This window comes from Cololabis saira, chromosome 24 (genome assembly GCF_033807715.1).
Source record: "Cololabis saira isolate AMF1-May2022 chromosome 24, fColSai1.1, whole genome shotgun sequence".
Taxonomy (NCBI): Eukaryota; Metazoa; Chordata; class Actinopteri; order Beloniformes; family Belonidae; genus Cololabis; species Cololabis saira.
Genome location: NC_084610.1, coordinates 24841589 through 24857693, shown reverse-complemented (window position 1 = coordinate 24857693; position 16105 = coordinate 24841589). Strand labels below are relative to the sequence as shown.

The following is a 16105-nucleotide window of genomic DNA, read 5'->3' as shown; positions in this document are numbered from 1 at the left end:
CTAACCGGAGGACAACAGAACCACTCAGCGGTAAGAACAAACTCTAACCCTAACCCAGTGGTAAACACTAACTCTAACCTCTAACCCTATGACCGAATACGTGAAGAACTGGCCGATGATTCAACCTAACATTGTATTTGAAGCCTCTCAGAGAAAATCACGTGGAAACATCTTGTACATTCACCTTAATAATAATAATAATGGTCCAACAAGCTCAACCCATCAGCCTCCACCACCGGGCTTCTGCAGAAACCCTGCAACTGTATCGCTCCGGGTGTTAGGTTCCTAATATCTTAGGAAAGACACAGAGACTGTAGAATGATTTTAAGGCCTTCTGCGCCGGAGGGAAGCAAAGTCGGAGCCCTGCAGAGCAACATGGCTCTCTGTGGCTCTCGACGAAATGCTTGCTGGCTCCTTCTTTGCATCACGCTTTTATTTGAAAATGGTGACAGGAATGACAATATTTGGTAGACAATGGACAATTGGAAGAAAACAGGAAACAGACATCGAGGTCTAAAATGCCACATATGTGACCTGTAAAACTTAAGCTTTAAAAACCATGGGTCACTGGGGTCAAATGCCTTCCGGAACTAAAACAGAAACTCTGAACAGATGCGTCCAAAGACACAATGGGTCAGCTGTTCCCAGGACAGCCCACCCCCCCCAAGTATCTCCCAGGAAGTGGCTGCCCTGTCATCTGTTAGAGCATGTGATGGGGGTCTTGAAACAGATGCATCTAAAGACACTGGGCCATTGACAAACGGGAAGTCACCAGGCCAACCTTCATGGGGTCTTGAGTCATCAGATGGTCCGACTAACCCTTAGCTAACCTTTAAAGACAATGAGACCCTTAGCTAACCTTTAAAGACAATGAGACCCTTAGCTAACCTTTAAAGACAATGAGGCAGCTGTCAGTCGACCCCCCTGACAAAACTCAGGAAGTGGCCTGTGATCTGCATGTGATAGTTTATAAGGACAAACTTGTTCAGAAGTTTAATTAACTTCACATTTCCCTCCTGTTTGTTCTTATGAAACTTCCCAGTAACCAAAATAAAACACTTCCAGTGTCATCGTAAACGTACAGGTAATGAACACAGAACAGTACAAGGACAGTAATAGTCGGAATCAGTCATCTTCAGGCCGTGGCTGGTGAGTAGGCGTCAGGTGAGTTCTTCAACGGACAAGGGTTTTGATACCGTCCGACTTCCCGCCTACTCAGGGCCTGGAACATTTCCCCGCTAGCTTTCACTGTAACTGGTGAACGCAGTAGATCGTTCAGCAGCCTTTTACTGCTGCCGGTGCTGCCGGTGTCCTGACCTGGACAGCAAAAAGACCCGTCCTGACGGAGTGATGACATTTCACCACTCGACTCAGGATCTGGTCACCCATTTCAGCAGTTCCTGCTTAGGAGAGGGAGAGGAAGAAACAGCAGCTCACAAGAACTTTGACGATTCTCATGTACAGTCTGACTAATGGCCGGCATTCAGGCCATGGTTTTCCTGAGCCTTAACTTAACAGGCCATTAGTTCACTCCAAGAAAAAAAACTTCAAAACTTCGCGACACTGACCTCTTTTAGGCCCCATATTGCCTTACATGTTGTATCTGCAACATGTCGGACAGCTCCTACAAAAAATTGTTAAAGGGTATTTAGTATTTCTTGACCTCTTCGCAGCATTATTTTGCATGCCAACTAGTTGAGCTGGATGTCAACAGAGGATAGAGGGTTCATTGTCATCATCTTCTTCTTGACCTTTCCCTGAAAGGATCAGGGCTGAAGAGTCCTGACTCCTCCCCAGATAAGTAAGTGGTTCTCCCACTTCTTGACCTCTGCATCCTGGCAAGTCGGCAGGTCTGACTTAATGATCCTCTAGGGTCGGATATCTTTATGTCCCCCAGAGATCCCCCCCCGCCATCACCTTAGATTAGATGGGGGCAAAAACCCTGTTAAATTCTGTCTCCAATCTGAGTCAAGGACCACAGAACTCTTTTATTTCAAAATGTCCTTATTTCAACCCAAGTGGTTTATGGTTTCATGAAAGTAACAACACACAAAACTGTCCGTGCAGCAACTTTCCTGCAACTAACCCTAACCCTAACCTGCAGGTTTCTTCATGTCCTGGATTTTCCAGACCTGCCGGGTACAGTCTGGTTCATGGAGTCCAGCTCCTGATTCCAGGCTGACGTTGACCCTTGACCTCTGTTTTCCAGCCTGACCTTGACCCTTGACCTCTGTTTTCCAGGTTGACCGTGACCTTGGACAAGCTCGCCTTGAACCTCAGCCTCAACAGCAACGAGTCTCAGTCTCAGGTGGTTCAGCAGAACCTGGCGGTCCAGTCGGCCCAGATCCGGACCGGGGACTCCCGGGGAGTCCAGTTCACCTCCTTCTCAGGTCAGTTCATCTCCTTCACCTCCTTCTTCACCTCCTTCACCTCCTTCTCAGGTCAGTTCACCTCCTTCTCAGGTCAGTTCACCTCCTTCTCAGGTCAGTTCACCTCCTTCTCAGGTCAGTTCACCTCCTTCTCAGGTCAGTTCACCTCCTTCACCTCCTTCTCAGGTCAGTAACACTCCATCGGTTTATCCCCACAAAGATGGAGAAAGAGTGCTTTGTTGTGAATCCTGGCGCAGAAAAAATTCAGATGTTCAAAACTTGCTGTTTTTAATAATTTCTTTAATATGTAGGTACCAGAAACCGAGAGTTTCCATTCAATGGAGAATGACGGTGTTGACGGTGGTGCTAAAACCGATCCTGAATATTCCACCGTAGATGTTTTCAGGCTGAGTCTACAACCATAAACTTCAGTTCTGGACCAGATCAAATCATGTATTGCTGAGTTACAGCCAATTGATGTTTCATGGCGAACCTAAAAAATGACCTCAAACTTTACCGGATCACTACGGTCACGCCCTCTGGTAAAAACTTAAAAGCTTCGCAATTTAGCGTCAACCATGTGTCTAGATTGTACAAACCAAGTTGTGAGCCAATCTGATAAAATCTCTAGGAGGAGTTCGTTAAAATACGAGGCCTAGAAATGATCAGAATTCATGAAAAATGACTTTTTCTGTTCAAAATGCTGGACTTCCTGTGTAACTTAGAGCATGGGTCCAAAATACTTTTTTGTAGAGCTTTGTCAGATATAATAGACACAACAAGGTCATTGCTGTAAGTCAAACCATATTATGGGGCTCGACGAAAAACATAACATAGGTGGCGCTATAGAGCCCATTCTTGTCGACTCATGCTCGTCGCCCATAAAATACCTAATTTTATGCGTGTGCAAAATTTGGTGAGATTTCGAGCATGTTAAGGCCTCCAAAAAGGCAATTCATTTCGCGTAATAATAATAATTAAAGCTGCAAGCAGCGATGAACGGGCCCTCGCGCGTGCAATTTGCACCAATTATGGTCAAGGGATTCAAAACCATGTCCGATGACTCCACCCACGACTCTATGTCAAACCATTCAAAAGTTATAGCATTTACTGATGGTTATTTGCTGTGTGTGTGTGTGTGTGTGTGTGTGTGTGTGTGTGTGTGTGTGTGTGTGTAAGGGGGGTATTTAATATATATATATATATATATATATATATATATATACCATGAACCGGTTCCCAGCAGGGCTGGGGGTCATCTAAGGTCAAAAGGTCAGGGGTCAGATTTCTCCATTTTCCAGGTTAAAGTATATGAAGGCTTTATTGACTGAGTCGTGTGACCAGTTCTGGCTGAATGAGTCAGCAGCTGAGCTCTGGTTGCCCCGGCAACAAGAACCTCCACTTCAGAACCTTCCGGTTTGGCTGTGAGAAAAACCCAGATTTTGGCTTCTGACAAGGTCTCAAATAACTCCGATTTGTGAGAAAACCGTAGCTCCTAGCAGAAAAACAAAGACATCGTGAGAGACACAGAAGCCGGCAGATTCTCTATGCTTTATTCAGATATTCCTTAAAATGTGTAAGTAAGGTCAGTGCAACGACAGAGTGAGATTTTTTTTTAAAAAACTTTTAATTGCATTGCAGTCAATGGGGACTGAGTCAGGTATTGGCCCCGCTCTATCCCCCTATTTTTTGGCCGTTTTTTTGGGGAATAACTTTGGGAAAAATGGGAATTTCAACACCAAAAGTCATAGCACACTATTCCCGATGTAGCCACACGTTTTGATATATGATTTGTGGGTCCTCCAAAATCTGTACGAGGAGTAGCGAACCGAAATCTGTCCGGAAAATGAATAATAATAAACACGCAGGATAACAACAGTTATCCTGCACTCCTCCTCCATTGCTATGGCATAGCTGTGGAGGAGGAGCCTCTTGGTGCAGCCGTGGCACTAATTAAAGCTTCAAGCAGCGTTGATCGTGCCCTCGCACTCATGCACTATTTTAGGTTGTAGAAGTTGGAAACTGGAGAATTAACGTGACTACAGTTTCATTTTGAAGCAGTTTGATACACCTTTGTCCAATCAGAGGTGGAAAAATCTCTATCTTCCTCTAAAGTTGTTCATTTCTCTGTCAAGCATGAGTTTTGTGGGTTTATTCTTGGAGCTTCTACTGAAACCTCTGTTGTTTTCAGGAAGTACCGGGAACTTCGTGGCCGACCGGATCCAGCTGAACACGAGCGCCGACGGGATCAACGTCCAGCCCGGGTTCGTTCCTGAAGCGCTGGTTTACATTCGATTCCCAGGTGAGATTCCCCAAGATGAACAAACTAACTACTAAAATTAACTACTAAAACTACTAACTACAAACTAACTACTAAAACTAACTACTAAAACTACTAACTACAAACTAACTACTAAAACTAACTACTAAAACTACTAACTACAAACTAACTAACTAAACTAACCCTATTCCTCAAGATGAACATGGTCCGGTTATGAAACCGTTTAACCCAGGGATCGGCAACCCGCGGCTCTAGAGCCGCATCTTTAGCGCCGCCCTAGTGGCTCCTGGAGCTTTTTCAAAAATGTTTGACTTTTTTTTCATCTTTTTTTCTTTTTTTTTCCTTTTTTTCTTTTTTTTCCTTTTTTCTCTTTTTTCCTTTTTTTTCTTTATTTCCTTTTTCTTTTTTTTTCCTTTTTTTTCCACTTTTTTCACTTTTTTTCTTCCTTTTTCTTTTCCTTTTTAATCTCCATATTTCGAAATTTCGACTTTTTTCTCGACATTTTGACTTTTTACTCGAAGTGCATAAAAAAAAACAGAGGTGTGTTTCTCTGTTTGTTAGCAGAACCAGCTAACGGCGTCTCTCTGTTTCTACCAGAACCAGCTAACAGCGTCTCTCTGTTTCTACCAGAACCAGCTAACGGCGTCTCTGTTTCTACCAGAACCAGCTAACGGCGTCTCTCTGTTAGCAGAACCAGCTAACGGCGTCTCTCTGTTTGCAGAACCAGCTAACGGTGTCTCTCTGTTTGTTAGCAGAACCAGCTAACGGCGTCTCTCTGTTAGCAGAACCAGCTAACGGTGTCCCTCTGTTTGCAGAACCAGCTAACGGCATCTCTCTGTTTGTTAGCAGAACCAGCTAACGGCGTCTCTCTGTTTGTTAGCAGAACCAGCTAACAGTGTCTCTCTGTTTGTTAGCAGAACCAGCTAACGGCGTCTCTCTGTTTGTTAGCAGAACCAGCTAACGGTGTCTCTCTGTTTCTACCAGAACCAGCTAACGGTGTCTCTCTGTTTCTACCAGAACCAGCTAACGGCGTCTCTCTGTTAGCAGAACCAGCTAACGGTGTCTCTCTGTCTCTACCAGAACCAGCTAACGGCGTCTCTCTGTCTCTACCAGAACCAGCTAACGGCGTCTCTCTGTTTCTACAAGAACCAGCTAACGGCGTCTCTCTGTTAGCAGAACCAGCTAACCTCTCTCTGTCTCTACCAGAACCAGCTAACGGCGTCTCTCTGTTAGCAGAACCAGCTAACCTCTCTCTGTCTCTACCAGAACCAGCTAACGGCGTCTCTCTGTTAGCAGAACCAGCTAACGGTGTCTCTCTGTCTCTACCAGAACCAGCTAACGGCGTCTCTCTGTTTGTTAGCAGAACCAGCTAACGGCGTCTCTCTGTTTCTACCAGAACCAGCTAGCCGTCTGAATCCCACCAACGTGTCTCTGGGCTTCGTTCTGTATAAAAGCGACCGGTTCTTCCGGTCCCAGCTCTACAGCAGAACCAGTCAGGAGAACCGGGCCTCCATCAGGGTTCTGTCGGCCAGCGTCGTGGGTCAGGAACGGACCGTGGTTCCTCAACACGTGGAGCTGGAGTTCCGACCAGACGTAAGGAAACACTAACAGCTTCTATGTTAAAATAAAAACACACGGTTCCTAGAGGAGGTTCTGGTTCCCCCTAGAGGATGCACGCAAAAACGCACGAAAAAAGGCACGAAACAACGCAAGAAAAAACAGAAAAACGCACAAACGCACGAAAAAATACACACACACACACACACATAGCCACACTTACATATACACATAGCCACATAGATATATATACACACACACACACACACACACACACACACACACACACACACACACACACACACACACACATATATAACCACACAGACATGTACATACACACGCACGTATACATATACACACACACACACACACACACATAGCCACACGGACACAAACACACACACACAGACATACACACTGGCTTGTTCACCTGCATGCTTGCTCTGTAGTTTTTGGAGTTAGCTAGCAGTAGCCTAGCCTAGCCTAGCCTAGCTTAGCTCAGACCGTGTTCGGATCTGGAGATTTGGGTCGATTGCTGCTCGTGTTTTGGTCGGCTCCGTGTCGGTTTTGTGTTTCGTTTGTGGTTTTTGTTGCAGATTTCCAGTGCTCGACGTGAGGCCTCCGTGTGTTCCTGCTTCCTGGATTGGCAGTGGATGTCGTCACATATTAAATATAGTAACAATGCACATATATATGCCTTAGGTTTTTACCTGCATGGTATCAACCAGTAATATGTGCAGACAAGGTAAAAAAAAAAGAAAAAAAAAAGGAAGATTGGAGGAACCAACCGCTTTTAAGAGGACTTGTGGTCATTTTTACTTCATTTTTTCGTATGACTTTGTGTAATCGTCCAAATGTCCGGATCTGTTGTTTCAGCTGAACGATGCGTTTCTGCACGACTTCGCCTGCGTTTTCTGGGACTACGGTCTGCAGGACTGGAGCACGGCCGGCTGCTCCAAGGGAAACGCCTCCGACGGCGTCCTGCGCTGCTTCTGCAACCACACCACCAACTTCGCCGCTCTCTGGGTGAACGCCGCCGCTGAAACCGGCTGAAACCGGCTCTCAGTCGATGAAAGAGCTCATGATGGTTGTTTTGTTTGTGATTCAGTCTTTCAGGACCAAATACAACTACGCAGTAGCCCTGGACATTTTCTCCAAGGTGGGATTGTCCTTCTCCATCGCAGGGTTGGTGGTTTCCATCATTCACCACGTCAGAGAAAAGTAAGATCCTGAACAACCGATTCCTCCGAGGTTTCTGACAAAACTAGAGAACTAGAGAAAACAGCCTAGTCATGAAACAGGAGTTGACCCTGCAACTAGAGGAAACAGCCTAGTCATAAAACAGGAGTTGACTAGAGGAAACAGCCTAGTCATAAAACAGGAGTTGACCCTGCAACTAGAGGAAACAGCCTAGTCATAAAACAGGAGTTGACCCTGCAACTAGAGGAAACAGCCTAGTCATAAAACATGAGTTGACTAGAGGAAACAGCCTAGTCATAAAACAGGAGTTGACCCTGCAACTAGAGGAAACAGCCTAGTCATAAAACAGGAGTTGACCCTGCAACTAGAGGAAACAGCCTAGTCATAAAACAGGAGTTGACCCTGCAACTAGAGGAAACAGCCTAGTCATAAAACAGGAGTTGACCCTGCAACTAGAGGAAACAGCCTAGTCATAAAACAGGAGTTGACCCTGCAACTAGAGGAAACAGCCTAGTCATAAAACAGGAGTTGACCCTGTAACTAGAGGAAACAACCTAGTCATAAAACAGGAGTCGACCCTGCAACTAGAGGAAACAGCCTAGTCATAAAACAGGAGTTGACCCTGCAACTAGAGGAAACAGCCTAGTCATAAAACAGGAGTTGACCCTGCAACTAGAGGAAACAGCCTAGTCATAAAACAGGAGTTGGAACTAGAGGAAAGAGCCTAGTCATAAAACAGGAGTTGACCCTGCAACTAGAGGAAACAGCCTAGTCATAAAACAGGAGTTGACCCTGAAACTAGAGGAAACAGCCTAGTCATAAAACAGGAGTTGACCCTGCAACTAGAGGAAACAGCCTAGTCATAAAACAGGAGTTGACCCTGCACCTAGAGGAAACAGCCTAGTCATAAAACAGGAGTTGACCCTGCAACTAGAGGAAACAGCCTAGTCATAAAACAGGAGTTGCAACTAGAGGAAACAGCCTAGTCATAAAACAGGAGTTGACCCTGCAACTACAGAAAACAGCCTAGTCATAAAACAGGAGTTGACCCTGCAACTAGAGGAAACAGCCTAGTCATAAAACAGGAGTTGACCCTGCAACTAGAGAAAACAGCCTAGTCATAAAACAGGAGTTGACCCTGCAACTAGAGGAAACAGTCTAGTCATGAAACAGGAGTTGACTAGAGAAAACAGCCTAGTCATAAAACAGGAGTTGACCCTGCAACTAAAGAAAACAGCCTAGTCATAAAACAGGAGTTGACCCTGCAACTACAGGAACCAGCCTAGTCATAAAACAGGAGTTGACCCTGCAACTAGAGGAAACAGCCTAGTCATAAAACAGGAGTTGATCCTGCAACTAGAGGAAACAGCCTAGTCATAAAACAGGAGTTGCAACTAGAGGAAACAGCCTAGTCATAAAACAGGAGTTGACCCTGCAACTAGAGAAAACAGCCTAGTCATAAAACAGGAGTTGACCCTATGACTAGAGGAAACAGCCTAGTCATAAAACAGGAGTTGACCCTGCAACTAGAGGAAACAGCCTAGTCATAAAACAGGAGTTGACCCTGTAACTAGAGGAAACAGCCTAGTCATAAAACAGGAGTTGACCCTGCAACTAGAGGAAACAGCCTAGTCATAAAACAGGAGTTGACCCTGTAACTAGAGGAAACAGCCTAGTCATAAAACAGGAGTTGACCCTGTAACTAGAGGAAACAGCCTAGTCATGAAACAGGAGTTGACCCTGCAACTAGAGGAAACAGCCTAGTCATAAAACAGGAGTTGACCCTGCAACTAGAGGAAACAGCCTAGTCAAAAAACAGGAGTTGACCCTGCAACTAGAGGAAACAGCCTAGTCATAAAACAGGAGTTGACCCTGCAACTAGAGGAAACAGCCTAGTCATAAAACAGGAGTTGACCCTGCAACTAGAGGAAACAGCCTAGTCATAAAACAGGAGTTGAACCTGTAACTAGAGGAAACAGCCTAGTCATAAAACAGGAGTTGACCCTGCAACTAGAGAAAACAGCCTAGTCATAAAACAGGAGTTGACCCCGCAACTAGAGGAAACAGCCTAGTCATAAAACAGGAGTTGATCCTGCAACTAGAGGAAACAGCCTAGTCATAAAACAGGAGTTGACTAGAGGAAACAGCCTAGTCATAAAACAGGAGTTGAACCTGTAACTAGAGAAAACAGCCTAGTCATAAAACAGGAGTTGACTAGAGGAAACAGCCTAGTCATAAAACAGGAGTTGACCCGAACCGTTGTGTGCAGCTTCCTGATTGGCCGTCAGCGCCAGACCAACATCAACGCGCCGCTAGCGCTGCTCTGCATCTACGTTAGCCTGCTAGCCTTCATCGTCATCTTCCTGGCCGGGGCCCGGAACCACCAGGACCCGGTCCGGACCGTTCCCACCGAGAACCGGATCCCGGCCCTGGACCACCACGTGGACCCGGACGGCGGCGCCTGCACGGCGGTGGCGGCGCTGCTGCACTTCTTCCTGCTAGCCACCTTCGCCTGGAACGCTACGTACGCTACGCAGCTGGTGCTGCTGGTCCGGTCCATGCGCCGCAGCCTGCCGCCCTATTGGACCTCGCTGAGCCTGGTAGTGGGCTGGGGTATGACATCACCGTGACATCACCGTGACATCACCGTGACATCATCAGGGAGGGAGTGGGCTGGGGTATGACATCACTATGACATCACTACGACATCATCAGGGAGTGGGCTGGGGTATGACATCACCGTGACATCACCGTGACATCACCGTGACATCACCATGATAATAATAATACATTTTATTTGTAGAGCACTTTTCATGAAATAATCTCAATGCGAACATAAACAAAGGAAATAAAATCAAGATACATAAAAGACCAGAAGTAAAAAAGCAAAAAAATAAAAAGTGCTCGGACAGACTGTTTTAAAAGAAACTTAAAAACATTACTTTTTAAGAAAGCCTATCCCTGATGTCCTGGTCTTTTAGAATGTCCTTGTGTTTTTTTTTTTTCTAATTTAGCTTTTTTATTTTATTTTATTTTTTATTTCTATTTTATTTTCATTTTCTATTTTTCTTTTTTTCTAATCTTTATTGTAAGCGCTTTGAGACTTGTTCTTTAGGTGAAAATGCGCTCTATAAATATAATTTATTATTATTATTATTATTATTATTAAAAACATCTATAAAAGACCAGGGAAAGCCTTCCTGAACAAAAAAGTTTTAAGCCCCTTTTTAAAAGTGTCCAAAAATGTGACCATGACATCACTATGACATCATCAGGGAGGGGGCTGGGGTATGACATCACTACGACATCAGGGTGACTTTTGACTTTTTTCTCGAAATTTCTTTTTTTTTTCTTGACATTTCAACTTTTTTTCTCAAAATTGTATTTCAACATTAATCTCCACATTTCGACTTTTTTCTCAAAGTTCACAATAAAAAAAAGATCTTCTCCCTTCTCACATATTTTTTCTCCTGTCTGGCCCTGATATTGTTCCGTAAAAGTTAATTTTCCAACTTAACTTGAGCCGGTTTTCCAGCTTCAGGCTAATGCTAACGGCTAGTTTCCCTCCGGTTCCAGGTCTCCCGGCCGTCGTCGTGGCGACCACGCTAGCGGTGACCTACCGGGTGGAGAATCCTCTGGATTACCGGCAGGAGGAGTTGTGGGTTCCAGTCCGCCGGCAGCTCAGTCATACGTTGGTGTCGTGTTTCTGTCTCTGATTTATCTTTCTGGTTCTGAAGCTGCTGGCTCGCCGGTCTGGACCAGAACCAGAACTTCTCCTTCCAGAAGCCTCTGTTCTGGTCCTTCCTGGTCCCGGTGGGCCTGGTTCTGGTCTACAACACGGTCCTGCTGGTCCTGACGCTGAGAAGAACCTGCAGGAACGACCCGAGGCTGGCCAGGTGAGGGAGGGGAGGAAAACAGACACAAACACAGACACAAACACAGACACAAACACAGACACAAACCACCGGAAAACAGACACAAACACAGACACAAACCACCGGAAAACAGACACAAACACAGACACAAACCTGCAGGAACGACCCGAGGCTGGCCAGGTGAGGGAGGGAAGGAAAACAGACACAAACACAGAAAACACAGACACAAACCTGCAGGAACGACCCGAGGCTGGCCAGGTGAGGGAGGGGAGGAACACAGACACAAACACAGACACAAACACAGAAAACACAGACACAAACACAGACACAAACCTGCAGGAATGACCCGAGGCTGGCCAGGTGAGGGAGGGGAGGAACACAGACACAAACACAGACACAAACCTCTAAAAACACAGACACAAACCACCGGAAACACAGACAAAAACACAGACACAAACACAGACACAAACACAGACACAAACCTGCAGGAATGACCCGAGGCTGGCCAGGTGAGGGAGGGAAGGAAAACAGACACAAACACAGACACAAACCACCGGAAACACAGACACAAACACAGACACAAACCTGCAGGAACGACCCGAGGCTGGCCAGGTGAGGGAGGGAGGAAAACACACACAAACCACCGGAAAGACAAACCACCGGAAACACAGACACAAACCACAACGACTGTTTTTCTCAACATTTCAACTTTTCTCCGTCTGCAGCTCCAGCACGTCGTCCCCGTCCAAGAACGTCCTGCTCAGTCTGTCTCTGGGGGTTCTGCTGGGTCTGTCCTGGTCTCTGGGTTACCTGGTCCTGGTTTCTACTGGAGACGCTCACCACATCTTCAGCATCCTGTTCTGCATCTGCACCACCACTCAGGTGAGACTAATAATAATAATAATAATTAAAGCTGCACCACTCAGGTGAGACTAATAATAATAATAATAATTAAAGCTGCACCACTCAGGTGAGACTAATAATAATAATAATAATAATTAAAGCTGCAGCAGCGATGAACGGATGAACGGGCCCTCGCGCGTGCAATTTTCACCAATAAACGTCAAGGACTCAAAACTAAGTAATTCGGGAAAGGGATGGAAACCTTTTTGCACAAAGTTCCTGATCTAAAAAAAACGGAAGTGATGCGTCCGGTAAACCAAATTTATCCAGCAGTTGTCCAGGCTATCTGGATTTTATTATTTCTATTTCCTTGTAATTATCAAACTGTAGCACTTTGAGATTTTCAGCAATGTAAAGTGCATTATAGATAAAATGTATTATTAGGGCCCTAGCACTGACAGTGCTAGGGCCCTAATGTATCCGTAGGAATTGTTCTCGTTCTCGTTGTTTTTATTTTTCCACTGAAAGGAGGGTCTTTTTCCCCCTAAACGTGCCCCAAAAGTCACCAAATTTTGAACCAATCCAGTCCTGGTGATAAATTTGATATTTCATGGTTTGCATTAATGGGCGTGGCCTAACGGCTCAACAGCGCCCTCTAGAAAACTTTGTGCCTCAAGCCCCACAATACGGTTTGACGTACATGCACGAAAATCGGTACACACCTGTATCATGTCACAACCATATTTGATAGTTCTTACTTTCTGCCATACCTTTTGAATGGTTTAATATAAAGACTCGTGGGGGGTGTAATCGGACTCGGTTTTGAGTCCTTGAACATAATTGGTGCAAATTAGCCCCACCTCTTTTTCTGATTGGTCAATATGTGATAGTCCCTATTCTCTGCCGTAACTTTTAAACGTGTTGTGATAAAGACATTGTGGGTGGTGTCTTCGGAATCGGTATTGAGTACTTGACCTTCATTGGCCTGAAATAGCCCTGCCCCTTCTTCTGATTGGTGAATATTTTATAATCCCTATTTTCTGCCATAACTTTTGAATGGTTTGATATAGAGAGTCGTGGGTGGTTTCATCCGCTAAATGTCCAGCCCTGAAGAATCTACTTCAAGTCCTACAAGCTTCCACTGCAGCCTGAACGTGAACGAGGGTGCGAGGGCCCGTTCATCGCTGCTTGCAGCTTTAATTATTATTATTATTCTTTATCCTTTATTCTTTATTCTTTCTTCTGACGGTCTTTTTCCCCCTAAACGTGCCCCAAATGTCACCAAATTTATCACCAAGCCAGGCCTGGTGAAAAATGTGTCTTGGCCTTTCTCGGCCATAACTTTTGAATATCGCAACTTAAAGAAAAGTCTCTTGGAGCCATGGCCCAAACCCAACAGGATGTCGGCCATTTTGAATTAATCGTGTAATTTTGGCGAAATTTCTGCCATTTCTTCGGCAGTTAATACGGCCTGAACATGAACGTGCACCCAGGTGTGTTATACATCAAAATGTGCGTCTCCATCCTGCGACTACACGCATTACTTTTCTCTTTCAAAAGTGTTACCGTGGCGACGCTAGACGCCAAAAAGCGCGCCCCCTTCATCTGATTGGTCCATATTTGATAGTTCCTACTTTCTGTCATAACTTTTGAATGGTTTGATATAAAGAGTCATGGTGGAGTCATCGGACTCAGTTTTGAGTCCTTGACTTTTATTGGTGAAAATTGCCCGTTCATCGCTACTGCAGCTTTAATCTCTCTTTCAAACGTTGAGCATCTTTACGGAGGTGAAACCTCCAGATCTTGATGGTTACGGTTCGGGTGTGATTTCTTTACGGAGGTGAAACTTTGACCTCGTCCTCTCTGCTCTGGTTCTCCAGGGTTTCCAGATCTTCATCCTTTTCACGGCCAGAAGGCCGGCCTTCAGAGCCGCCGTCCGGAGCTCCTTCCAGCTCCTCTCCTCCGTTAGCAACCCGCTAAACCAGAGCAAGTACAACCTGTGGAGGAGGTGGACCAGGTCCAGGTCTGATGAGACCTACAAGGACGCGAACCAGACCACCAGCTCCTTTTAGACCTCCGGGAGACCACCACCTCCTTCTAGACCTCCCGGAGACCACCAGCTCCTTCTAGGACCTACAGAGACCTGAACCCGACCACCAGCTCCTCTGCAAATGACAGAGCAACAGACAATTACACAAGGCTTGGCCTAAACTCTTACCTCGACACAGAAGGACTGGAGAGCCGACAGTCCAAAAGTAGAGCGGCCAGAAACCCTAGCTGGGCGTTGCGCACAAACCCACAGCAGACTCTGAATCCAGACTTCCGGCTCTCGCGTCTTTATACCTTTCTCGTGGAGGGGGTTGGCCCTTCAACCTCCTCCTGCCAGTTCTCACGCTAAGTCTTGTTCACACGGGACTTCTCACAGTTACAATAAAACTAAACAGCAGGTGCAGACTGTGTTTTGGGAATCCAGGGCATTTCAGGACATAAAAACATATTTTTCTCCCTTCAGCTTCTTAGCAGCGTTAGCTTCTTAGCAGCGTTAGCTTCTTAGCAGCGATTAAACAGTTTGGGACGATGGAACAAAATGCTGGAGTTTCCCTGACGATTAAATACAGAACAAAGAGAAGATTTTCCATCGTACATCAAGCACAGAAACATTCAACCCCCAACCCACGCTAACGGCTAACATGAGGGACACAGAGAAACAAGGACGATATCAAGCTGTTAAGATTATTGCACTATTAAAGCTTCAGATCGAGGAGCAGAACTGAGAAAAGACTGAAGTGGAACTAAGTAGTTATAGTTTTAAATCTACATAGTTATAGTTTTAAATCTACATAGTTATAGTTTTAAATATACGTAGTAAACACTCGGTTCCAGATGGAGAAGTTTCTTCCAAACCCTCAAAGTATAAGTTTAATCTTTTCCAGTGATATGAATTATATCAGATAAACATGGTGGAACTTTAGGTGGATTCTTGGATTTTCAACGTAAATAATATCCTGCATGTGAATAAGGTGGTCATTCATTCATTCATTCATTCATTCATTCATCCATTCATTCATTCATTCATTCATTCAGGGTCTGGAGGTTATTAGAAAGTTTTCCATGTCGGTTCTTTCATGTACCGTTTCCTACTTATGTACAGTTGAAAATAATTAAACTTTCTTTTTATAAAGTTCAGGGAGAGATGGAAGAAATATATATATATTGATATTGATATATATTGATATATATTATATATATATATATATATATATATATATATATATATATATATATATATATATATATATATATATATATATATATATATATATATATAATGATGTATTATGATATTATGATACATGTGTTTAGTAATCAGGGTTGTGTGTTTGTACTCTGATTACTTTTATTCAGCACATTTATCCTGGTCTAGAAAACCACATGAGAAGATTTTTGTACATTTTTATAGTTTGTTGGTAAGAATTCAGTGTTTCTGTGACGTTTATTGATCTGACGTGTTTTTTTATTTTTATTATTTGTTGGTAAGAATTCAGTGTTTCTGTGACGTTTATTGATCTGACGTGTTTTTTTAAGCTTTAATTTAAATCTCTAGTTTGATGTTTTTAACTGTAAACACAGTTGTCTTTGTAAATAAAATCAGTTTATTTGAACCTCAGATCATCTAGTTTTATAGTATCATCATTTATTTAACTCACCATCATGATCACATGAGCACAAATATACAAACTAAATAAATAAATATTGTAAAATTACATGAATAAAGTAGTAATTTATCGGACTAATAACAACAACGCACCAACCGGAAACGGAAGTAACCCCCGCCATCACTCTTCCCCCGAGACCTTAAAGGCACAGTACCCGGGTGAATGTCTCTCACCGTACATATATGTGGGTCACCACAATAATATATATATATATATATATATATATATATATATTGTAATGTGTGACAGACAGGGAGGAGA

At 44.2% G+C, this 16105-nt stretch overlaps 2 protein-coding genes across 2 annotated transcripts; both read left to right on the top strand.

The window, feature by feature from the left end:
* The first annotated feature begins 629 nt into the window (after positions 1–629).
* LOC133425129 (adhesion G-protein coupled receptor G7-like) lies at positions 630–10054 on the top strand. The gene is made up of 7 exons (XM_061715810.1): positions 630–667; positions 2242–2390; positions 4561–4671; positions 6047–6243; positions 7087–7236; positions 7319–7431; positions 9680–10054. Exons 1-7 carry the CDS (start codon positions 630–632, stop codon positions 10038–10040), a joined length of 1119 nt encoding a protein of 372 aa, XP_061571794.1. The 3' UTR covers positions 10041–10054.
* A 47-nt stretch (positions 10055–10101) lies between these two features.
* Positions 10102–14223, top strand: LOC133425128 (adhesion G-protein coupled receptor G7-like). The gene is made up of 5 exons (XM_061715809.1): positions 10102–10138; positions 10987–11068; positions 11148–11306; positions 12011–12167; positions 14009–14223. The coding sequence occupies exons 1-5, from the start codon at positions 10102–10104 to the stop codon at positions 14198–14200; spliced, it is 627 nt and encodes a 208-aa protein (XP_061571793.1). The 3' UTR covers positions 14201–14223.
* Positions 14224–16105: the final 1882 nt, after the last annotated feature.